This window comes from Cygnus olor, chromosome 10 (assembly GCF_009769625.2).
Source record: "Cygnus olor isolate bCygOlo1 chromosome 10, bCygOlo1.pri.v2, whole genome shotgun sequence".
Classification (NCBI taxonomy): domain Eukaryota; kingdom Metazoa; phylum Chordata; class Aves; order Anseriformes; family Anatidae; genus Cygnus; species Cygnus olor.
In genome coordinates, this window is record NC_049178.1 from 2334098 (window position 1) to 2359499 (window position 25402).

Consider the following 25402-nt stretch of genomic DNA (forward strand, 5'->3'; position numbering starts at 1 on the left):
TAAAAGGGATCAGATATCGAGCCGCGTGGTTTTGAACACGTATGCGAAGCTCTTTGTCACCCCACGTACAACCGCACAGCACCGTCTGTAGTGCTTCTGACGTGAGTTACAGCCGATATATGAGGGCTTATTCTACATGCCGACCTCCGCGGTGTACCAGGAGCAAGGGGTGCTCCGTTTTTGCGCTGTCTGCGCAACCTTTGCGTTCTGCCAACGCCGCCAACATTCCCAAGGACACAGTGGGTGGCTCCCTGCTGTCACAGCCGCCAGAAGCGAAACCTGCCCGGGCCCCCCCCCACCCGAGGCTGGGCCACTGGGGAGCGAAGCTCTGTGGTGGAGCTTCCGCCCTGGCGTCTGGAGCCTGGAGGAAAAAAAAAAGAAAAAAAGAAAACCACCACCACAAGCGGGGGGAGCGGCCCCACCGCTGCCCGGACCATGCTCTACAGGACGTGTAAGTGAGGGGGGCTCAGGCGGTCCCAGCACGTCTCCTCCTCGAACGCAGGGTGAGACTAGGTTGAAACCCGGGTTTCGTTCGTCCCTGCAGGGCTCTAGTCCCGTTCAGCTGGGGGAAAGTGGGGAGTCACGGTGTGATTTAACAGTTAACGGATAGAATGAGGAAACGCGGCATGTTGACGCCGCCATGGCAAGGGAAAGGCTTAGTAAATGAAGTAACTTGATAAATAAAGAAATCAGGTGGTGTGCAGGGGGAAGCAGCGATCGCGTTGGAGATCAGCTACCCAGGAAATGCATCTGCTGCCCTTGTACGAGCTGGGAAATGAAACTCGGTCAGGTCGCTTCAGCTGGCTGCTAGGCTAGGGGGGAAAGCCTGAGAGAAATCCCAGAGGTTGAGAAGCCAGACCAGCCCCTCGGTCCAGCTCGGCCGGCAGCAGGGAGTGACGGCCTGGCCCAGGGCTGCTTTGCCTGTGAACATTTTGAAAATAAAGCACAATTTGCCTCACATAGCACAAGGGCTTCATTTAGCCCTTTGTGCCCAGCTTGTCCCGGCTGCTGGTCCTGAAAGCTGTGCTCCATTTCTGGCTGTGCTCTTTGAATGTCATGGGCCTGGCTGTGGGAGGGGACTCGGTGGCCGGATCCTGCCAAGGCCAGGCCCCAGCACGGGTTGCACGTGTGTGGGACGTGGCCGTGTCCCCCTCCAGCGCCCCGCCGGCTGCCTCCCGTACCTGCCTTCCTGAAGCAACCTTCATGGCGGTAAAGTTACAGAAGGCAGACGTGCCACAGGCATGAGGAGAAGCTTTTTTTAACCCTTGATGCTTGCATCATTATCTGAGCCTGCGGGACTAAAATATCTTCAGGCAATGTGTCAGTGTACGCTGCGGCACTCCTGAGCGGTTGCTTTGCACTTCCATTCCACAGCGCTCAGAAACACCGTCTGCTAAATATCATTTGTGTCAGAGGTTTCAGTCTGTGTCACAGTAAGGCTACCAGGTTTTCAGGTCTGTGGTTTAGTTGCTGGTAGTGACTCCAGGGACATTTTTGAGAAGAGCACAAACTGCAGTGAACTCACAGCTGTGTAACAGTCATAAAAGCAAACTTTCAGCATGCCATATGCCACTGCTTCTCAGTGCTCAGCAACATCTATTGCTGTAATATTTTAGTATACAGATGAAATTCTCTTAAAAATACAATGAGAGGAGCTATAAAAATGACAATTTCCTTTCCACAAAGTGCCTGTTTCTATTACTACAACAGGCTGCCACAAATGACTTTGATATGGGTATGATCAAGGTCTCTGTGTGCAATAATAATAAGTTAAAAACCTGTTTTCATGCTGTTCAGAAAATCTGGATTTCTGAGGGTGAACGGAATAAAGTCAGGATGCTTATACTCTATTCATCTTCCCAAGGGCAGGCACCATAACCGTGTCACATTATTTTGTAATACTAAAACTATTCCAAGGAGGTGTTTTTTATTTTTTATTTTTTTTTCTCCTATATTATTACATATTTTAAAGATAAGGAAGCTGCTTCAATTTGCAGTATGGAGGTATAGACCAAGACACTTTCAGGAGTACATGTTGGGTCTTGGGTATCTCATTTGTTAATTAAGGTGGTTATAACAGGTTGGCTTGCAAAAGCTCAGGGTTGCTGGCCAGGGGGATGTCCTGTGTTAGCCTCACAAAGACGAGGCTCAGAGGGTGCAGGTGTTGGATGTGATGCTGGGTGAGACGAGGCTCGGAGGGTGCGGGTGTTGGATGTGATGCCGGGTGGGAGCCTCTGCCCCGGAGTGCTCCACCAGGGTGGAAATGCCAACCTGTCAGGGAAGGCCAGGCGCTGAGAACAAAGGCGAGAATATTGCAGAGCTCAGAGGTCTGGAGGAAGATTTGAGGACTGTGCCTGACCCTGCTGGGAACAGCCCGGTATCCATCCCCACGCAGCTTCTCAGGGCTGGTGCCGGGTATGGCCCTTCCTCCCGGACACCGCCAAGTGGCAGCACTCGCAAACTTCCAGCAAAGGCTCGGGTTTACTCCACCTCTGCCCCTCCATGGCCAGGCCTAGGCTTAGCTGAGCTGTCTCATGCAGGGATGTGCAGCCGGCTGTGAGGAAAGTCCTCCCCGGTTCCTTTCGCAGCCCCTGCCTGCCCTGTAGGCCTGAGCAGGCCTGGCATCAGGCTTCAGCGCTGCAAGCTCGGTGGCGGAGCTGGGCCAAAATCTCACTGAAGGAGCTGCGATCTGAACCCACAGAGGTCTCCAACGGGAAGAACGCAGCACTGTTACGGGCTCAGGGCTGACCCCTGCTCGCAGCCAGCACCGTGTGAGCGCAGCTCTCCTGACCCTGCCGCGGTCGCAGCTGGGACCCGCAGGCCCATGCACTGCACTGGCCTCGTTTTTAGACTTCACACAGCAAGTTAAAATCTGCTGGTGACACACGCACCAAATACAGCTTCCAGTCAGTCTGGGAGTCATGTAAACCTATGTATATGTATATAAACCCAGACTTTCCATAGAGCACGCAGCCAAGCACTTCTGGAAGAGGCAAGGGACCAGCAGGCTGTGGAAGAGCAATGCAGGAAAGATCTGGATTCTTCCTGGGTCCCATCTAAATGTTCAGGTGTCTGCTCCCAAGACACTGCATCACCAAAAGCAAGGGCTGTATGTTTTAACATCTGTCTGTCTAACTAATCCCAGTACACTGATATAGCTTCCTCACCCATTAGGGTTTGAATGGCACGGACACACAACTTCTTATGGGCTAACCCTTCAGCTATTCTTGTCGTCTCTGTGGCCATCCACGCAAAGGTTTTGTTTCCAGTGCAAGGGTATGCTGTGGTGCTCGGGAATTTGCTGTGTAACAGAACCAAGTTGTTTTAGTGAAAAGTGTCTCCTTAAGTCAGTGCCTGAAGATGCCCGGGGCTGTGCGGGGCAGCAGTGTGTTAGCTGGATGCCATGTTTTCAATGTGAGTCATAGTTATAAATCATGCCGTATCTTTGCCATAGGAGACAACAAACTTTTCCGTTACAAAAATACCAGATTTCACAGTTAAAAAAACAAAACAAAACAAAAAACAGTAGTAATATATTCCTTAATCACAATTCACAAACCTAAGGTTCAGCCTTGCTTCTCCGCAGCATTTATATCTGGGAATATCATTTTGTCTCCATACCTTGCTGGGTAATTAAACGTTTATGAAATTTTATGCTGACGGGAGCTTTTAAAATACACAGAGTTCCTTGCACTTCCTTCCTCGGAAGCAAACACACCCGAACTAATCGGATGCTTCGCTGCGAGTTTCTCTGCCACCGAGGGGAGCCGAGGGTCTCCTGGGACGGGGATAAAGGCCCGCGGGCTGGGCTCACCCCTCGCGGCTGCACCGCAGGAAGGCGGGCTGCCCTTGCACACGACTGTCACACGGCTGGTACACGGCTCTGTTACACACACACAGGGCTGTCAGGGCCGCCCGGGGGCGGAACGGGGCGGGCGGCGCTGCCCGGCCCCGGGGCGGCCCCGCCGCGCTCGGCAGCAGCAGGAAGGGCCGGGCCGGGCCGGGCGGCTATGGCCGGTGAGGAACGGGAGGGAAGGGAAGGGGCTGGGGCTTCGGCCGGGCGGTGCACGGGGTGGGGGGCGCCGCCGTTCGCAGTGCAGGCCCGGGCTGGGCTGTACTGGGTCATACTGGGCTGTACTGGGCGCCCTGCGGCGGCACCCCGTTTTTCCCCTACATCTTTCCGTGCCGCCGTGCTTCTGGGGTGCGCGTTTGTTTACCTGCCGCCGCGCGTTCGTTCCCCGGCGCTGTCGGGTCCTAAAAACTTGAGATCCCAACGCCGAGCCGCCCCCGGGTTTAATTTAATTCCGTGAGCCATAACCAGCTCGTGAGTCACCAGGACGTGTACGGCTGCTGGGCAAGGGGCGGTCTGTGAGTGGCTGCGCTGCACAGGCTCCAGGCCTCGGGAAGTGTTTGCTGAACGCCGCCTAGCCTGAACGATGCTGCCTGTTGTCCGAGCTCCATTTTAAGGTTTTGCTCCAGCACTTAGAGGAGGGAGCTTGCATTCCAGTGCTTGCATGCATTCTGCAGGTTTTACTGAGGGATGAGTGAGTTGTGCTGAGGGTTAGAGTCAGCAAATGGGATCAGGCGTGTGTGTGGAATTAAGCATATGTGTTTCTCGACCAAAAGCAGCAGGGCTGTAATGTATGTGGGCAAAAGAATTCCTCGGGGCAGAGTCACTTCCATACCAGATTTCACACTTGAGCAGGCCAGCTGCGCAGTGTGCGATGGCTGAAAGAAATCTGTCACTTACACCTGGTCCCAGCCTTCTGCTCAGTAAGACTGTGCCTCTGCACCTGCAGGACAAGCTCTCCTGGTTACTTAAGAGCGCAATTACTTGATTTACTTTTCATATGAAGGTTGAAGGAACATATAAAATAATGCCACGTTCAAGTACCAAGAGCACTTTAACACTTCTTTGTTTTGTTTTACCTTCTATTTTTAAAAGACGTTCAGATAAAGATAAGTTGTTGAAGTTGCTGTCAAAGGCACTTACCTTGTGCTAGCAGTGGTGGCCTTGTGTAAGTGAAGCTTGGGAGAGAGGCAAGCTGTCTTCCACCTCAATATCACCGCTTCCAGACCAGAGGAGCAGACTAGTCCCTCCTCATCACGGGTACATTTGGTAACCAGTGTGATTTGATAATCTGGGTCCACTTCTCTGCAGCCAGATTCCCTCTTAAATCCTCAGCATGCCTTTCTTAGGCCCTTGAAAGGGGAAAGCCAACAACTAAATTAGAGTAAAAACTAACATTTCGTTGAGAGAGATTCTTCAGCTCTTTGCTAAGATGCTTTAACAGGGAGTTTGCACAGATACATGCAAATGGTTGGACCCACACTGAGGTTTTAATTGTCAGATCACCTTTGTGAGGTTTATGAAAATGATTGAGTAAGTTTTACAGGAAGTTGCAACTCGTGTTTACATTACCTAGCAGATACCATTAAGTTTCTAGAACTGATGTTCACAAATTATGTGTGTTGTTATGAAGAACAGGAGAGATGTATTGGGGTTTTGCATCTGTTGTATTTAAATTTTTCTGCTTTATCTTATCTGTTTGCTTGGTAAATTGAAGGAGGCTTTAAATGGGAAACCAAACAGAAGACAGTACCATAATAAAGATATAGTGGTGTAAGAGACAGTATCGTGAGTCCTTATGTAAATATTGATGGAGGTGTTCATTGGAAATGCCTACCTGCCTGGCTTCAGGCAGCTGGCAGTGTTCAGGCTCCCTGGGCCCAGGCATGGATTACAGCACAGAGCACAGTTAAGTGGCACATTGCTGTGAGGAATGACTGACCACTGCCATACAAATTTGGAATTCAGCCGTGTTTTTTCTGTTGTTGTTTCGTTTTTTGTTTTTTGTTTTTTGTTTGTTTTTTTTGGTGTTAAACATAGGTGGCAATCCAAAATGCAATGTAAGGGTGGCATGGCCACTGGGCCATGTGGCTTTTATCTGAAAGGGCAGCAAAAGTAGGTCATGAAAGAAAGTACACAAGGGGGATGGAAACAAAAATCCAGTTTGCTCTGTCCCATTTGTTGTTCCTTATGTAGAAAACAATGTGGGGTCTTCTAAGGAAAGACTAATTAGGCAGAATGAAAGTTACAAAGCGGTTTTTGACAGTCACTACAACCTGATAACGACACGTTTGTGTTGTCAGTGCCAGCAGCTAGCAACACCATTTTGGGGGGGGGGGGGGGGTGTTAAAATGTCTGTCCATGCTGTGGCACTATAGCTGTGGTTGAGTCCCCTGGTCTCACAGTTTTGCTGCTTTGGGCTTCTAGGCAAGCAACAGCCAATAATGAGATGGTCCTTGCAATGCTGGGGTAGCTTCTGCTTAAAAACAAAGTCACCTTAGCATAGAGATTTAAGATTTTCTTTCCAATAGCTGTTGCCTCTTTGAGGCAGCGAGATAAAGGGTGGGTGTGTGAAATGTCCCAGACCACCAGCTCCTAGATTCGTAGAGCCTGAAAATGTGTTGGTAGTTTCACTGCAGGTGTGAAGCTAGCTGCTTTGGGCTTCTTTTATTTAAAAATGTAAGTTAAGGGTGCATTCAGTACTGACAAGTGTTGGTGAGGCAGCTGTAGAGCACTGACACGTTGGGGCAGAAAATGGCAGGTCACTGGGCTGCTGCTCTACAGCAAGGCCCAGCTGGCTGCCCTGGGCAGGCCCCAGCAGGGCCCAGCAGCCTGGGGACACCCTGCCACTGGTGTCTGCTGGTGGCACTGGTGGGGACAGGAGGTGGCTGGGACAGGCCTGGGCACACTGGGCCACGGAGCAGCACGTGGGGTTTGGAATGCATGTATGTGCTTTCCAGATACCCTTATCGCCTCAGGGCAGGGTGCCGTGTCCCAGCCACTAGCATTGGTGGGGTTTTGGTGGTGTGGAATTTATTATTGTTATTTATTTAATTTAGCAGCTGGAGCACAGTTCTGCACTGGTGGGTGGCCTCCGTGGGCATTCTCTCTTTCCTGGTCTACCAGGAGCTGGAACACCGCCATTGCTCCTGTGGGCTGAGCAGAGGCTTCTCGGGGTCCCAGGAAAGCTGGGGGGCTTCAGAAGAAGCAAGGGAGATGCTGGAGGTTACTTCTTGGTGTTGAACTGGTGGTGAGCTCGATAATCTCTCTCCAGAACATTTTAAACCTTGCACCCAGTCCTACATCCTGAAGTGAGGTGGTTTGGAGGAGGTGATGGTACAGGTGGGTGAAGCATCTTTGTGGGGCAGGAAGCAGGCCGCTTCAGAGGTAACTCTTGAAAATGGAGCAGCCCATGGGACTGGAAAAACATCCTGCAGACGCCTGAGCCAGACCTAGGGTTTGTCCTTGGCAGGCACAGATAACAATGTCTGCTAAGAGTGTTGTCTCGCTCTCTCCTCGAGCGTTTTGTCTTAGACTGGAGGAAAATGGAGCCACTCCTGAAATCTCGGTGAGGCTTACGCTAAGTAATGTAATCTGCGGTACACAAGTGTGCAGGTTTCAGATGGCAGCAAAAAGCCTTTGGTAAGACTGATGATGGTTCAGTGAGTGTGTATAAATGAAAAGCACTGTGAGGACATGGAGTGCACCTGACTGCTCAGAAAATGATCTCAGCTTAAATGTGATCATCAGCTGGTCACAATTAACTTCACTGGTGTAACTGCTTCTGATAGACTTCCTTGTGCTGCGTGCATGGGAATCAGTGATGACAAGGCAGCAACGGAGCATGTGAGAACCAGAGGAGATGACACTTCAGTGTTGCTTTTATTTTACTAACTAATGTACATCCTGTTTGTTGGATCTTTGCCTTGCTTTTAGCACTTGCTGTCATTTGTTATTGAATGTCAAGGTGTTATTTGAAGTTTAATTGCTCTGCTAGCTTGTAAGCCCCTGGTTCAAAATGTGTTTTTGTAAGCGTGCAGAATGTACAGAGTTGTTTGTGACACTCAGAGTCACTTCAGATCGTGTAACTGAGGCAGAGGAAGGAGGAGGAATCTGTCCCCACTGGGTGGCAGGGAGGAAGTAGGTGACATGGCACTTTGTTCCCCAAAACCTATTGACACGGACAGACAACTTGACGGTACCCTGGTGCCTGAGGCCCTGTTCGTCTTATCTCCCAGTCCTCCCTGAGCCTGTTGCGCATCCAGATGAGTGGATTTGAAGAGAAGTTTGATTTCAGTCCTTTTGTTGAACTTAGTGCAACAAAACAGATTTGCTCAGCAAATATGTCAGTGCACCGTGTTTCTAACAACACACTGTAAGGCTGCCTTGAAAGAGAGAAGTGGGAAGGCTAGGAATTAGAAACATATGAAAATAATGTGTTTGTAATAAAAAGTAAGAATGTAACTCCAGTTGTGTTTTGCCTGTGGAATGCTGCCCTGTGCAGTATCAGTAGCTGTGTTTTTGTTTGAGCAGGAGTGGCGCTGGCAGCAGAGAAGTTGTTACTGCACAGTGATCACACTGGGAGGTTTTCCTGAGCTCTTTCCTGCAAATGCTGTTAGTACTATACAAACACAGGAAAAGGACAGTGTAATTTAAAAAAAAAAAAAAAAAAAAGACAACTTCCATGAAAGAGCAAGGGCTGTGCCATAGGCACAGTGCATCATGCATTAGTTTTCTGGCTTTCTCCTTAATTCTTCTGTTTGTCTTCTCTAAATCACAGGGCACAGAGAAGTGATGATGGTGTGTTTTCTTGTAGCCAAAATACCATAAAACCTGTGCATGTGCTTTAAGCGGGGGGAAGGTACTGTGCTTTTTTTTCCTTTTCTTTCCTTTTTTTTTTCTTCCTGTGCTGCTCGGGAGTGATGTGCTCAACTTTAGCAGTTTACATTGACCAGTGGACTTGGTAGAGCATACTTCTGCAGGTCAGACATGTTAACACTTCAAACATTGTCACCGATGTTCTGTTTCTAAATCTGATAAGGGCGCAGTAACCTGTGGAACCTGCTTGAACCTGTGTCTGTATTTTAGTATGGGCAATACACACTAATAGCTATAGGGAAAGCTATGCTCTAAGAGGGAAACTCCTGCAAAATCCATTGGTGTCAAATTGGAAACGGTGCCTAAAACAACAGCAAGTATGGATTTGTGTATTTGCAGAAGTCTGGCTTAATATAAAAAAGTGTTTTATTGGAATGAGTATTCGAGTGTACTGTCACAGTAAAAAAAATAAAATAAAGTTACTGCTTTTTGAATTCTCTTTCTCCCCTCTCGTGGGTGAGGTGGAATGCAAGGATTCCTTCTTTAAAAAAATTCATGGCCCTTTAACAAAGATTTGCTCCTAATGTTCCACGTTTGTTTCAGTCTGGGCAGTTTATGCTGGGCACATGGCTGGATTCTCCTGTTAGACAAAAGGCAGCACTAAACTCTTGGCGGGTTGGGCGACATTGGTGCCAAGTCGTCTCAGCCGTGTTGGGACTGGCTGGGCGAGCTTCCCTGCTTCCCGTCCTGTACCACCAGCCGCTGTCATCATTGGGTCCTAAGCAGCAGGCAAAGACCAGCGCTGCTCTATGTATTGTTATCAGCTGCGTACGTCCTTTGAAGCCAAATTTAAGTCCTTTTACTGTGCTATGTAAGAGAGAACATCTATGAAACACGTTTACGTAAAAGTTCTTTTAAGATGTTATTTTTAAACTCTGCAATCTGACTTTGTATTTATAAATGGCAGAAAATGTTCAGTGATTTAACAATATTAGGACTGGATGAATGCTCTCAATTTGATTAGATATCCATCAGTGCTTGACATCCAAATAATTTAGAGCCTTCTCCCTTTGGAAAGAGAGGGCAGTAGCAGTGACCAGCCAGGGGGTCAGGCTTGTGTAATTTTAATGGACAGGTCTTTGAAAGCATGTGGCTGTGTTACATATCCCTAATAGACAGTTTGGCTTTCAAAAATTATGTGATGGTAATAATTATATTTTACGCATTAAACCACTGTTAGGAAAGTGAAATGTACAGGACTTAAAAACAGTTTGCTTACTCTGATTTTGCTTACTGTGATATTACTTACTGTGTCTTGTTCTTTGTGTTATTTTATTCTTAGATCAGTCATATTGTCAGCGGCTGCAACATGACATGTATTTTCTTACAAGCAATAGCCGACTGAATGAGCAAGTGGTTGATAAAATTATCCTTCAGCTTAACAGAGTCTACCCCCAAATTCTCACCGATACAGAAGCGGAAAAGGTAACTTAATGGATTTTACTATATCTCTGAATGTTGCATTGTTTTTCTGAGTGCTGTCTAGTGAGCCTTTCACACTAAAAAACCCGCATTCTTCAGTATCTGCCTAGGCATTCTTTCTCATCTTAATTTGCAGTCATATTAGCAGTTCTTTCTGTAGTATTTCAGCACTTCGGGGATTAACAAATGTATCTTCACACAGTGAAGTGTTAAGAAAACTTCTGTGTTAAGAAAATTCTATCCCTATTTTTCTCAATATAATACCCTCTGTTTTGTGTTGGTAGCAGCTCAAAGACTAGGTCTGGTACATGTGAGCTGAGTTGCTTCTTCACCTCATTGCTGTCTTCTCCCACCTATAATTGTGGGGGCTGAGAAATGGATGGAGTTAGTAACATCTTCAGGAGATGTAGCTGTACGTGGAGGAAGGCCTCCTTCAGCTTTTAAAAACGGGTAGCTGTTTTTAGGGAGAAAGATCTTTTAAACCTGTGTAGACTGAAAGGCAGTTAAAAGCTGCCCAGATCCTCATTGTAATAGCTTGTACTTGCCCTCTACTGATTGCATTGTCTGCACAAAGCTCAGAGTTTTGGCACATGAGTAGTTCTGCATTAAGAAAGCATATATCTGATTCTTTCTCAGTCAAACTCTATGGGGATAAATATTGATTTGGTGGTGGAGAACAGCGCTACGTCATCAGCTGAGCCAATCCAGACACCAAGTTACGACAATCAGTGTCATGTGCACAATTAAAGATGGTCTCATTTCCTCAAGATCTTCCGAATAAATGCAAAAGGAATTTATGAAATATTTTTTTGTTGATTTCTACACTTAGCAAATAATAACGAGCTACTTTCATATAGGTCCAGGCAAGTTTCAGTCAACTCTGAGTGTTTAGGAAGCTTACCATTCCTGATGTATCTATTTGACCTTGTGGAAATTTTGCCAGAATAGGGAGTGTTATATCAGATGCATTGTATTCCCATCCCCCTAGAGAATGAATTGATCCTAACTACATGTACTGCAAATATTATCTGCTGTACTGGTATGAAATCTAATGCTTTGCTGAGAGTGGCTTTGGATACTTTCCAAATAAGCTGAGATCAGTCTGATGTGTATAAGGTACACATTTTCATTTTTCTTTGTAAGGTCTTCTAATATTCATCACATTTTAGAGTACAGAAAAAAGAGCTTTCTTCTGCAGCTGCTTGCCATCGTGCCTGAGTAATGAGAATTCATAAATGCTGCACAGGGTATGCAGCAGTTCTGGAAGCAATGAGATGTGTAATCTTGGGATGATGAACACTTCAATATTGGGACTAATATAAGTAGTATAAAATACCTTTTTGGGTGATCACTGCTAGGTATCTAAGGGAAAACCTGAAAACATAAAAATTTCTTTTGGCATTTGTTGGTATTTCCTATTCGCTGTCAGAATCCAATTGTGGAGTGGCAAGTACCACATTAGTTTGAATACAGAGGAAACATCAAATGTGAAGTAGCTGTCACTTTACTGAGACAGGGGAAAAAAAAAAGAGGGAAGGCAGAGGCAATATGCTCTCCAACAAGCAGTGCTGTCCAGATGGAGCTCAGTATCTTGAAGAGTCCCAAGCAATGCACATCCTTTTTAGGTTCCCCTAATTTTCTGGCCCATTGTTTTATCAAATGTAACATGAGTTCAATATCTTTATTTCCTGGCATATTGTAAAGTGATATAAGATTGTTCTCTAGCTGTTGTAGTCTCTCCTCTGATGAGTGCTTTTCTCTTACAGTTCAGGAATCCAAAGGCATCACTTCATACCAGGCTGTCATATCTGATAAAGCACCTTCAAAAGAAAGGAGACAGACACTGTCAAGAGTTTTACAGAGCTCTACAGATCAATGCTGAACAGCTGTATAATGACCTGCCAAGCAGGAAAATCTTGAGTAAGTTGATTTGTAGGTTGAATGAATTGTGGATTTCCTTATCAATGTATTATGAAATCTCATTTCAGATGATCTGTTCAGATTATTTACATGTATATATATATATATATATATATATATATATTTTAACATAAGGATTCCATCTGACTGGAATTTTCAAAAAGCAGTAAGGGATTTGGACTGCATAGCTCTTCTTGTTGATGAGTTTGAGGTGTCAAAAAATAATTGATAGCCTTGAAATATGAGCGCGTGTGTTTGAAACATTTTAAGTGCTACGTGTAAGACAGCAATATAACTCATATGAGGGACAATTTCTCTCTTTGTAACATTGGCTCTTCATGGCTTTTTTTATTTCATCAGTGTTTACTCTTCTTTGCAACAAGTCAGAGTATTAGAATAAAAAAACCTTCAATTTGTTAAGCTAAAAAACCCAGTGGCTAACAGATTTGCCTTTCCCTCAATCTGTAAATCGCCCAGTTGTGTCTACTTTAAGATGAAGCAAACACTGTGTCTACTTTAAGATGAAGCAAACACTGTTACATCATGTTTCATCCATGTACCTTTGCAATGCTGAACTACAGTATTAGTCAGTTAGGGCTCATTTTGTGCATCTGGCATGCCTGACTGATGGCCATAAAACTGCCCACCAAAAATACCTATATGTATACATGTACATACTCCAGAAGGACTGAAGCCCAAACTTCAGATTTGACTCTACACTGCAAAGAAGCTAAGTTCTTTAAGGAAAAGTATCAAGCCTGAATTGCTGTATGTTGATTTTTCTTTTTTTCCCTGCCTAGTGAACTGGAGAAAAGAACAATATTCAAAATGGATGGGAAATATGTTTAGGCCTCCAGCATGCTGAAATGACTTGAGCAGCTTGAGGGAAAGCTCCTGCATATAGGTTAGTGAAGGTGCAAAGGAACTGCAGTTTAAGAATTCCTTAAGAAATATCTAACAGTACTAATGCTTCACCAGTCAGTTGATTCCAGTTATAAAAACTCCACAGTTATCTGCCAGAGGAAGTTTCAGTAACGTGGGTCAAACACCATTTAGATTCAAACTGTTTCATCAAAAGTTCATAGGTCTAAAGAAACAAAACACCAACAAATAAATCCACTCTTTCTCTTATTTCTGGAGTATGGCATGCAACTGGCAGAAAAAAAGCATGCAAAGTTGTAATTACCTTTTAAGATACAGGATTGTCTAGCTTTGTTCAGCCTTCCTTTTTTGAAGGAAAAGGTTTGTGTCTGCCCAGCACAAATACGTAACATCTGGAAGACTGCGCCACTTCACTGCCTGCACAGGAAGGCTGCAAAGTTCCCCCAACTCTCCAAATCCTATACCCAAACTCCCTTGAACAGGCCCATCCCTGCCTCAGAATCTCAGCTGAACATGAATCCCTACTGATTCAGCCTTGCAGCAGTGCTTTTGATCTGCTATTCACCTTGCAGCTGCCATGCCCTTTCAGAGAACAGGCTCTTGAATCAAATAGTCTTGGATCTATCACTTTTATCTGAGGTAGAGGTGAAGGGCGACAGGTTTTACTGCCAGGCTGACCAGAAGGCAGCAGACAGCCTTTAGTAATTAAGAGCAACTGAAGAAGTCTTAGTGTAGTCACTAAGAATATAATTTCAAGCGTGTATTGATGTTTTAAGAATTTAAACTGTTAACGTTCAATAGCTCTTATTTCTACAAGCCCTTTCTGAACATGGCTCTTACCTTATCTGTTAGCCGAGGCCTGACTACATCCCCTATAGGTGGTCTCAATTCAGCTAGGTACTAGAAATTGCACAGCTGTGCACAGGTTCATCAGTACCCATAAAACTCACATCGGTAGGTGTGCAGATGTTGAGCAGATGGCCCCTCACACTGCGTTGTGCTGTTGTCACACCTGGACAGACTAGCAGAGAGGAAACTTGCATAGGGCCTCTGAGCAACTTTTTGACTGTTAGCTAGAGCATGAACATGCTCATCCCTGCCCCTTGGTTAATTCAGAGAGCTTTACTCGAGGAGCCATGCGAGTAGGCAGGGTGAGGGTCTTCTCATGTTCAGACAGCACATAGCAAGTACATGTGCTAGGGCTGCCTCAAAGCAAAAATAGATGTTCATGGTTCTCCCAAGCTGTTTATCTGCAATTGCGTTATGTAGAGGGACTCCCAGTAGCAGTCGTAAGTCATTAATACTCTATGTCTTGGTACAATCTTATGTCACCGTCCTCAGAGCAATGAGAACAATTTAAATAACTGAGTTAAAACAGTACTACATGGTGAGATTGTGCAATTTCCTTGTATTGACCCAAGGAGGAAGTAAGGTGATGAGAGTGTTTGCATTAATGTGTTTGCTGCTTCTTACGAGTTCTGTAACTAAAACAAACGTCTGCATTCTGGACTGAATGGCTGATAAACATTTGTGCAGTATATTGAGTTAAAGCCACAAATGATTTAATTCTTCAGGAAAAGCTACTTTTTCAGTATAAGCTATTATTTCTCATTTCTGTGAACTTGAATCATTTTGAATATTACAGGCATTATCCTTCAGACCTCCAACATGTACAACTTTTATGTTACTCATAGGAGTAGTCAAAAACATATTCTACAAAGGAGAACCTTTCAAAGATTTCTCTTTCATTGCAAAAACAACTTCAGTATCTGTGCTAGAACAAGATTCCTTTTTCTTTGCCTCAAGTATAATATTGCAAGTGAAATGTTTAGCAATGTCTCCTAATTCCCACTAGAGGGTGGAGAAGGCACACAACATGGACAAAGCTATTGAAGCTAAACAGGATTTCCATGTGAGTCAGAAGATGGTTTTATTTCTCTCAAAGCTGACATGGATTAGAAAGATAAAGGATCAGCTCAGTTCTATGCAATGATAGCTTGGCAGAAGTGCAGAGTTGGCTGTGCTCTCCTGTGAAGTGCGGGGATTTCTTTACTAGAGTATCTAGAGAGGACATCCCTCAAAACAGGCAGGCTACGTAAGATTGCCATCGATGCAGAGCGCACCATGGAGGCTCTGCAGCAATCCTTTCTCCCTCGGTGTGACTCAAGCTCTGCAGCAAAGTGGTTCAGATGTTTCTGTTCTGCTTGAGTACCGTGCTGTCACCCCCCCGAGAGGGATGTTTGTAACGTGGGAGATGGGCGTTCGCTGTCTGACTGAGGACAGGTGTACAGGGCAGCTTTCCAGGACACCTCACGTAGCACCAAATTGTTGTGCAGGAGAACATCAGCTTAAACCAGTCTCAAATTCTGTCCTATCGACCATCAAATTTGAAACTCTGACTTTGTGCTTTTTTAAAATAAAACAAAACAAAACAAAAAAACCCCTCTCTTGTCTACCAAGAAGTTTAGATGAAAAACTTGTTTTGAAGATTCATGAAGTATTAAAGGAAAGTCCCTCCTCTGCCACTTAAGGTGACAGCAGCATTCCCTGGTGATGCCCACACCTTCAGCAGGCAGTGCTATCTCCACATCCATATGGTGAAGGTGCCCCTAAAGGAACATCCCGCCCCCCCCCCCAATGTCCCCTTTAACTTGGAGTAAAAATGTATGGGATGTCTCTAAATAAAGGAAAAAAATAGCAACACCACAACTTTCTTGTATTTCAGAAAAATAGTTTTATAGCTGCTAACTCTTGAAAATCTTGTCTTAAGGTCAAACTCCTTTTCTACTTGATTTTGCAAAAAAAATGCTACCTAGAGGCAAAAATTAGTTGTGCCAGATGTTAGCTCATAGCACCTACAGATTTCAAAAGAAGCTGTACAAGTATTTAGCTGAAAGCAGAATTTGGATAAATAATCTGTGCCAAGCAGTTTGTTCTGAGTGCTTCATCTGCCAGATATAATCAAGCATGGAGATTTACTCAAGAACAGAACAGAAAGGATAGTACTACATTAAATCAGAAGGTTGTTTTCAGATTAGCTCACAAATATTTTGTATTTAGCACAATGAAAGTTTCTGGCATTATGGAAGGATTAGCTCTGGCTTTTCTCACTTGGGAAACAATTTGAGTGCTCTAAAGTACTCGTGTGCCAGTGGTTGTCAGTAGTTGTCCCTCATGTCTGAATGCCAGCACTGCTATGTGTGATGTTACTTATGTGGTTAGAGCCTAACCAGATCAGAGGTGTTGCTGCAACCATTTATAGCTATTTGTAGTGCATTCAGATGATGGTGTGACTCTGTCTTTTGATCAAAATATATCCAGGTTTAACTGTAACAATGATTTATTTTGGGAGGAGCTAATATTTCATGTCAAAAATTGATATTTTTATGAAATGTGGTATTTCGCAGAATTTTGCATGTGCTGATTATGTTTGTGTGTTTGCTTGAGCTGAGTACTAACTTGTGATGTATTGCTTTTATTTCTAGAAACCACAGATTCCACAGAGATAGACACTGACATGGAGAAATGTATGCTAAATGACAGGGGTAAATAAACGCATACAGTGTCACTTTATGGAATGGCTTTTCAGATTATGATGCAATTTATTTTATCATGTAACTTGCATTTCATGTAACAAATTGTTTGTTTTATGATATCTTTACTGTCACCATTTAAGTGGAATTAATGGAGGAAAGCATACTGAGCTGCTGTTGAGGAAACCAGTGCCAGGAAATTCAAGAGACTGTAGAGTTTAATCAATATTCACAATGGTATTTTACTTGCTTTGTTTTAGCTAAACTCTTCATTTCCTATGATTTGTTCAGGGCTTGAATATGAAGGGCTATTCAGCTGCTGCTGCTGTGACTTTGCACAAGGCCATCCATTTTTTCTGTATAGCTTTCAAATTTTTTGATTTTTTAAAGCTTTCAATTTAAGAGCAAATCATTTAACAACAAAGACAGGAAAATAAGCAAGGATGAACTTAAATATATTTTCCTTAGGGAAACATGTTTTTTTTTTCCTCTTGCTTTTTTTAATGCCCAGATTACAGAGAGGCATATATTTTTTATTCACTGAAAGATATTTTGAAAATAAATTGAAGAGCTGAAGAAACTGAAAGAAAGATGAAGAATTTTTTGAAATTCGTAATGAACTCGTATCATTTAAGTTTTAGTTGATGTTTTATATAGAAATTTGCATTCAGTTATGGGGTATTAAAAGCACCTTATATGAAATGTGCTTTTTTGGCAGTTTCCCTCCTAAGAGAAGACTGAAACGAAGGGCAGAAACACAGTGTAGCTCAACGTATATTTTTGTGTCAGTTCTTTGAATATTTAACCAATTTGCTGTTCAGGTTTTTGTTCACACTGCTATTGCTGATTGCAGCATAACAGGAAGATCAGACAAGGTTCTCAGAAATAAGAAAATGAAATAATTTCTTCTTCCTCATGCTGATGAAAGAGCCACCATCAGACTGGAGGTTGTTCAGCTGCTAGTGACCCTCTTAGGGAGGTTACATCTGAAAGAGCAACTAAGTTGTTGCTCCACTGCTGTTTCTTTAATGTCCACGTCCATGTGATTGGCTCCACTGATTTGTTAGTCTGGCGTACGTTTTTCCTTAAATTGACAGGTGCAGTTTAATTCATAGTGAAGTCATAAATATAAATAGAATATTAGATGATAAAGAAGCTGATACAAATCTTTGTGAGGCTTTTGTATATGGATAAGTGTGAATTAGAAAGGTTTTATTGAGCATCAGCATTAAGCTGCATGTAATTCCAGGCAGACGCATTAAAGAAGCGTTTCCAGTGAGAGATCTGAGGTATGCTTGTGGCTCTGCATTTCAGAATTGTAAACAGGAACAAGAATATTTGCTTTTGTTATGAAAGCATAATTTGTGAACACCTGTATATATAATTACATGCAGTCCCTTCCTGCTCCGTTTTATATGAATGTGTGCATAGATGCTATTAAAATGAGACATATAGCGACAGGAATAAAGTCCTGTGTACTAGTTGCAATCAAGGAAACTGAACTGATGGCTGGCACTGAATGGGCTTCTGGCATTGGTTCTGTTTTCCTGCTTTGGCATTAGTTATTTTTATGGGGCCTGATCCTGCACGCTTTTTTAGAAAAAGATGACTTTGCGTGATTGAAGCCAGTGGAACTTGAGCATGCTGCCTCCACAGCAGGATTCAGGGAGAGTAGCAATTTCCTTAGGGAAAAAGGAGATAGGCACAAGGCAAAAAAGGGGATAAAGCAAAACCCTAAAGCCCTGCTTGTGAGGGACTGCAGTCTCAAGTGATGTATTTTCTCAGTACTCTTACCCCATGGGCAGTACATTGACCCAATGGAGTAAAAAAACTACATTATGTGGGTGAGGTCCCAGTAATCTGATTAGCATTGTGTTGTAGTGTTTAAAGGTGTTTTTGCTCAAAGTTTCATACTAAGAAAACATCTAAGGAAGCTCTCGCTTCATTTTAGTAGAATACAGTTAGGTGAACAGAGGCGAACAGTGAATGGTGTCAAAGCAACTAGAAAAAATTAATTATGGTGTAGTAGATGTACTTCATAGTATGTTAGGTACAGCACATACATAATTGCGAATGTGCTAGCTTCATTTGAATACACTTAGTTATGCATATTAAAAGCAACTGATGATTTAGGAACTGAGATAGACTTCCACTGCTCTGCTCTGTCCTAATGGGTTCCCTTTTTCGTTTTCTCTAGGTCCGGTGTTTTTCCTCGCTTGTTTTAGTGTGGCTGCAGGATTTGCATTGTTTTGGTATTGCTCTCACTCAGGTAATGTACCCTGGTGTTTTTTCTCTCTTTTGCCTTACTTCAGCATGTGACTGGGGAGAGCGGTGTGCTTCTTGATCTAACATGGCTTACTTAAAAGAGCGGGTCAAGGTGTCATCATTCATTAATGAGGTTAGGATACAAATTGCACTTCAGACATGCCGAGGTATAAATAATGGATAGTTTGCCTACAGAAGATGCCACAAATAGGGGCTCTTTTTAAAGGCAGTAGCCATGTGAGCTCCTGTTGCTATAGCAATGGGTCATGATTCCCAGCAGCCCTGAGGCAGAGGCAGGAAAGCAGCCCCAAACCTCCTGGCTCCCACACCTTCTGGAGCTGTTGAAGCACAACTGGTTCCAGGGCTGTGGGTCTCGGCTCGATTGCTGGGCCCGAACAGCTACGGCATTACCTCTGTTGCTGGCTCTGGGTTTTGCTCTCCCTGCTGTCTGCTCCGTAGCAGCTGGCAGTGCAGGGCAGGTACCTGCTCGGCTTCCCAGCCCTGCCTCTGCTCCCCCAGCGCTGCTGTGAGGGTAGCAACCCGTAGCAGGAAGGGCACTGGCGTGTCCCCATGGGTCAGCTGCAGGGAACCAGCGAGTCAGCACCAGCAGGAGCGGGCAGCTGGCTCAGCAGGATTGCTTCCTCTTGGCCTTCATGCGCTGTGGGAAGTGCCATCTCTACAGGGTAGGTGGGGAGCAGAGCCCAAACTTCATTTTGGATTAGTGCCTTCTGGTCCTTATACCCTGGTCACAGCAGTCATATTTGGGCACTGTCATTTTCTCTTTTTTTTTTTTTCTGGAGCTGTGGGCTGCTGTCCCTGATCTGTAGCACAGGTCTTGGATGTTTAGGGTGCTGTCTGGGCTGTTACGCTTCGCTCCCAGATCAGTCCCTCAGCTGGGCTTTCCACAGAGTCAGGGTTTAAGATTAACAGGGAACCATTAGACCTTTGAGGTTAACTCTTGTGCTTCCTTAGCTGCCATCACCTTCCTTCATCGGGTTCAGTCACCAGCGTTTAACAGATGCATTTTCAGAAAAGCATTCATGGACCAGTCAAAAAAAACCAAACAGGATCCATCACGTCCCTTGATCCCAGTTAATTGTCCATAGTATTAGAAGTGTATATCTTACAAACTTGTTTTCAGCTCCAGCTGAAAATGTATTATGCCTTTCTCTACCAGATTAGAGCCCTTTATCCCTTGTTTCTGTGCCAATTGACACTTCATGTTGTCTTCCTGTGGAGGTGCTGGTGCCTCGATGACTTGAGTGAGTCTGTAAAATAAGCAGCTCAAGCTCTCCAAGTCTTTTGTTCCAAGGCTCTTTTATCCAGTTTTTGTTACTCTTTTGTGTATCTGTGCAGTGTCTCAATGCCCCCTGTGTAACTGGACCACCAGACCTGGATGTGACATTCCATGCTCACACCACCCTCACATCCAAGGCCATGCTCAGGTGCAAAACTGCCTCCTTACCTAGCTCAGTAACCTCCTGTTTGTGTGTCTGGGACTGCAGCAGTCCTCACATTCGTCATTATCCTGTCTTGGTTGTTGAGGCATACAATATTGAAGGAAACAGGCTTTCCTCTAGAGTAATTTTTGTATTGATTTTTATATTTCCTAGATGCTGCTCACTAGCTAGAATGAAATTTAACCATGTTCATGTTCTCTCTTTCCTCCCATCTTCATTTCTGTTTTAGATACGAAAGTCATAGGAAGAGCCAGGAGAATCTTGGGCTTTTCTCCTATTATCATAGGAAGACATGTTAGAAATATTTGTATGTTGTATTTGGAAGACATATCAAGAAATTAAGGAAAAGCTGCCTCTTCACTTAGACATCTGTACAGTGTATCTGCCAAGGGAAGACAATGGTGCATGAATATTAATGTACTATACTCTCATACCAAAGATTTTATTAACTAGCTTCATCGATAATTGTGTTGCCTCAAGATGTATTCAGAATTTCAGCTATATATGTCCTTCCTTATGGGAATGGACCATTTATTTTTGTAAACGCTTATTTTAAAATATTTATCATTTGGATAAAGGTATTTTTAATACAAGCTCTAAAATTATATCCTAACTGATCATGGGTCTTAAGCCATGTTTTGCATATATGTATTTTGTACTGGAATGAAGGAACATAACTGTTTAAAGAATGCTAGACTGTCTTTTATGATAATTAATTTAAGAAAAGCACTTAAAAACACACCGCACACACTCGAAGCCTTACTAAGAAATGGATTTCCATCTCTGGATTGTCTGTTTTGTCTAGATCCTTTATCCTTACTACCTGAGCTCAGGTGGGCACTGATACCTACAGAGCTTTTCAGTGCCAGTTACCTTTGTGTATGCCTAGTCCTTGCCATGTTTTCTAATCCTGTTTGTGCCTCACCACACCTGCCTTGTTCGTGCTCATGTTGAGCTGTTCATCATGGTTTGAATGCACTGGAACTCCTGCAGGCTAGTGCCCAGCCCATGGAGGGTCCTGGGGACTGGAATGTCTGATCTGAAGCACTTGAAACTACCAAGAAGATTTTTCAGAGTTAGCTTTGTCTTTACCAGTGAGGTGTTTTGGGGACTGTACATCCAAGAAACTGGAGTAATCCACAGTATTTTGCAGGGACTTAGTATTGTGACTTTTTTAATGGCCAAAAATATGTATATGTACTTGAAGAGCCCGAGATTGTTCATAATGTTATTTGATGATATGTTTTTCATCTAGAAGTTGAAACCTGAAAAACCTGCAGAAACCATTTTCAACATACAAACAGAGTAAAACGAAAATTCTTGAGGGAAGGTCAGGGATTCAGAGCTGCAAATGAAGTATCTGGGTTTTCTTAGCTTTGGGAACCTAACCAAGCTGCTGCCTAGCTCAGTACAAATGGTTGTGAGAAGTGACATTATCAGTGGGTAGTTCTTCAATGGCCTGTTCAAGAACATGAGGAACCTGGGGTGACCGTTTCCCTGTACTTGGTGAGAAAGATGCTTCGTGGCTCCTCTTTCACTGGAATGCAACTTCCAAATCAAATTGAAAGCCATTAGAATTTCACATGGGATCCTTCAGTGCGTGGTAACTTGTGATGTTGCTGCAACTTATTCAGGTGACTGAGCTTTTGGAGAAATGAAGTCATTTGAAGTGGATTTCTCAAAACATCCAGACCAAAGATTGTCTTCCAGCTTTAAACTTTATGCTATAAAAATGCCATCGTGTTCTCCAGAGCAAATTATCTTGCAGTAACTGTATTTCTTTCCAGCACAACACTCACCAGATATTGTAGCAGGGGTGTACTCCAGAGGAGGAAGTGGGTACAGGGCCAAATTTCTAAATAAAAGACCCATGGAGTATTTTCAGGAAGTGTGAAAGAATGTTGAAAAAGGGCTCAAAGCCCCCCAGTTTTTACTGTTGTGACAGAATGTTTTAACCTACTGCTTTGCAGTGACTGAGGCAAGAGCCAACCTCAAGTAAAAGTAGCCACAGTCCGCAGCAGGCAAAATCTTGACAGTGCATCCGGACAGTCATCACTGCCGTGACTGCAGCTCACCTGAAACACACAAGTGAAATGAAATGGGCTGCAGCCTGGTTGTGGTACTGCTGCAAGCACGCTGTAAATCCGCACCAGCTACCTGGCTAAGCATTCCTTCTGACCCTCTGGGGACAGGTGAGCCAAGCCGGGCTCTTGGCTGCGGGGTTTCTGCTGCTGCCGGCACCTGAAGCAGCTGCACTTGAGCTGGCCTGGCTATTTTTACACAGCTGCAGCCACTCCTTTGCAGAGCTGGCGTTTCAGTAACAGCTCCCCTGGGGTAACCGTGCAGCTCTCAGCAGAGCAGTGGTTTGTGTAGACAGACGTACCCCGAGATCAGCAGCAGGCCACGGGATATTATAAACACTTAATGGCCTGATTGGTGCAGCGTAAAATCCGAAATGATACAAATACTAGGCAAACAAAATAACACCCAGCAGAGCAGTTTATTTAGACTTCTTTTCCCCTGCCTCCATCCCACCATCTCTTGTGTCTGCTCAATCTAATCTCCATGGGGAATCTTATCAGGGAGAGAACTGTGACAGAGCCGAGAGCGTTTCCTATACCATTGCTGAACAGCTTTGCTTCGGGCACACCGCGAGGCTCTGCTGCCCATGTTGCACCACAAGCTGCTGCTGTGCTGCCTTCCATCTTGGGAAGGGCTTTATTAAGTTCTGTTGTTTTCACTGTGCCTTGCCTTCTGTTAAAAGTGACAACAGGTGGATTTTCTCCAGCAAACCATCTCTGATTTATAGCACTTGGAATGAATTGTTACTCTCCCCACTCCTGCTTAAATCCTATATCAACCCCTTTTTAAGGGACTAGAAAAAATACTTCTGACCTCCAAGGAGGTTTTAAATCCTTGCCTTGAAGCCAACTTTGAAAGCTCATTAGAAGAAGAGTATTCCATTTTACATGAAAAACATTATTCAAAATAATGGCAACAGTCACACCTCATTTTAAAGCAAAACCAGAGGTCTCATTGCTGCTAGGCAGATTCCTTCTGCTTAGGTCGTTCACCACGTTACCCTTTGAATAACAGGTTGCAAATTGTTGTGAGCTGTTACTGAAACCTGCAGAAGCTGTCAGTGCCTTGCTTAACCTGAAGGTGAGACCCTGCTGTACTTGCTGGTTCGAGGACGCCCAGCAGTGCCAGGAGCCCTCCCAAGTCCAAACTGCCCCAGGAGCACAGCAGCTGTGCAGCAGCACATGGTCCTCCCAGTTCATTACACCGAGGGGCTTTCTTGGGCCTCTAAAACCATAGGGAGTAGGAAGGCTTACTGAAGGCTCTGGCTGTATTTCTTTCTGAGGTTGCTTGAGATGAAGATGCCTCCCAGGAAAAAAATTCCAGGACAAGCTATCCCCAGGGCTAGGGCTGGGAAGAGGGAGGAAAAACGAGCTCAGATTCATCCCATTGTTGTTGGTGACAGGACCTGACAGCAAAGAATGGAAAATAATCTGTTCCTTTATCAGCACTAGTTTTTAATTTAAAAAGTGAGGGTAGCTATAAAGCTGTCGTGTGCAGAGGTTTGTGCAATATGCAGTCTCCAGAGAAAGCAATGACTCCTTTCCTTCCCTTTCCCTGCACTGTCATAGTCCTTAAAAAGGCTTAAAGAAGTTGGGCAGAACTTCAGTGGGTGTTTTGTAGTTCTGTGGGGTAGAACAGAGCATTGCAGGCGAGCCTGTTGGGAGACATTCTTTTTCTCTGAAAATTTTTCTTTCAGGAACAAATGCCAAGGTTTAACACACTTCTCCACAAGTGTGTCTGTGCAGCAAATGCAGACAGATGAAGTGATAATTCTGTATTTGGTTCCTGGAGGAAGCACGTATATACCTGCTTGGGAGTCAGGTCCTTCTAGGCAGGCAGTGTTATTTACTTCAAAATAAATTCGGTAGGGTTCTGGATGAGCCTGCCAGCTGCAAATTTTCAGCTTCCCTGTCAAGTTGAGAACAGCTTGGCGTTTACAGCTGAAGATGCACTGGTGTTGAGGAACACATCTAGCTGCCTGTGCAGGGAACTTGTCCTGGCTGTGTGCAATTCAGTAGGTGGCTGAGCGTGCAGAGGATGGAGGCCTTTCTTGTCAACGCCGTGATAAACATACACTAGACATAGAGGAGCTAATAAAAAGCAGCCATATTTTCCACTTACCCTGTCTCACCTTGTGCTACTCTGGTTGGAGCAGAAAAATGTTTGCATTAGCAGCATCAAGGGCTAAGAAGCCAAGCAGCTATGAAGTCAGCGATCCTCATCTGGAGGGCTGAACATAGCACTCAGGAAAGAGATGGTCAAGGCGAACTGTGGCCACCGATGTGTGGGAGTGTACAGGATATCAAGCAGCACCAGCACGTGCTGTGCTGTGCGGCCCTGCCTACTGCAAGGCTGATACCTAGCCAAAAGTCATCATCCTTCCCTGCTTTCTCACATGAAGGGGCTTTCTGATTTTAAGTAAAGCTGAACTCTGATTGTCCTGTATATAGTGCCTGAGGTCCCTAGGTTCCAGCAGGAGAGCTAGGTGGTGTTGCAGCCCCCGAGCAGCGAGCAGACTGCTGGCCCCAGCCCCCTGAATGGCTGAGGCAGGCTGGCTGGGCCACCTGCTTCCGAAGGGCTGGGAAGCAAAGTGACAGATCATACTGTGAATTTGCACAACTCCATTTAAAGACAGCCTGCTATTTAAAGTACTTCAGTGGAGGATGGTGTGCCTGCAAGTGAGAGCTATAATGAAGTGATGATTCACTCCAGGGCATGCAGGGCTACTTGATAGCTGCTGCCTGCAGTGTTCAAAGCTGCCGAGGCAAAGTTACCTTTCTTCCTTCTTTCATTTGTGATTTTTTTTTTCTCATACTGTAATAAATTAAAAACATTAAAACATTTGGTCAATGACTGCCGTTGTGGATGCTTTTCACTGCTGTTCTGCATACACAAACGTTAGCCCAGAAAAATGTCTTGCCTTAACTGTGTAATCAGTGTTGCTGTTACACAAAGTAATGAAAACAGTTTGCTGCAATTCACAGGGTCTGTCTTTGTAATCATTTATCCTCACATATGTCTTCTTTAAATCTATACAAATTAATGGCATTTTTTTTGTAATGGGATGAAGCTGGTAATTAAATTGTAATAAAACCGGTACTGAGAGAAAA

At 44.4% G+C, this 25402-nt stretch overlaps 1 protein-coding gene and 1 long non-coding RNA gene across 16 annotated transcripts; one reads left to right on the plus strand and one right to left on the minus strand.

Annotated features, from left to right (window-relative positions):
- On the plus strand, window positions 1-25402 carry CARD19 (caspase recruitment domain family member 19). Of its 15 annotated transcripts, none has more exons than XM_040568146.1 (7): window positions 421-451; window positions 8631-8711; window positions 10011-10153; window positions 11917-12070; window positions 16438-16497; window positions 18683-18754; window positions 20440-25402. In XM_040568146.1, the coding sequence occupies exons 2-7, from the start codon at window positions 8690-8692 to the stop codon at window positions 20550-20552; spliced, it is 564 nt and encodes a 187-aa protein (XP_040424080.1). In that variant the 5' UTR covers window positions 421-451; window positions 8631-8689; the 3' UTR covers window positions 20553-25402. The 15 variants fall into 15 exon arrangements, 13 of the variants coding, with proteins under 13 accessions (XP_040424072.1, XP_040424074.1, XP_040424077.1 ...); XM_040568147.1 differs by lacking the exon at window positions 421-451 and adding an exon at window positions 3982-4017; XM_040568148.1 differs by lacking the exon at window positions 421-451 and adding an exon at window positions 5092-5110.
- On the minus strand, window positions 185-4961 carry LOC121075215. The gene is made up of 2 exons (XR_005822814.1): window positions 4218-4961; window positions 185-361 (listed from the first exon to the last, which is right to left on the minus strand). It is a non-coding gene; the product is annotated as an uncharacterized LOC121075215 (long non-coding RNA).

Coding starts and splice junctions, on each gene's coding strand:
- CARD19 (XM_040568138.1), top strand. CDS start 137: ATGCCGACCTCCGCGGTGTACCAGGAGCAAGGGGTGCTCCGTTTTTGC. Junction 504..10,010: donor GTCTCCTCCTCGAACGCAGG/GTGAGACTAGGT, acceptor TTTTATTCTTAG/ATCAGTCATATTGTCAGCGG. Junction 18,755..20,439: donor TTGGTATTGCTCTCACTCAG/GTAATGTACCCT, acceptor TTTCTGTTTTAG/ATACGAAAGTCATAGGAAGA.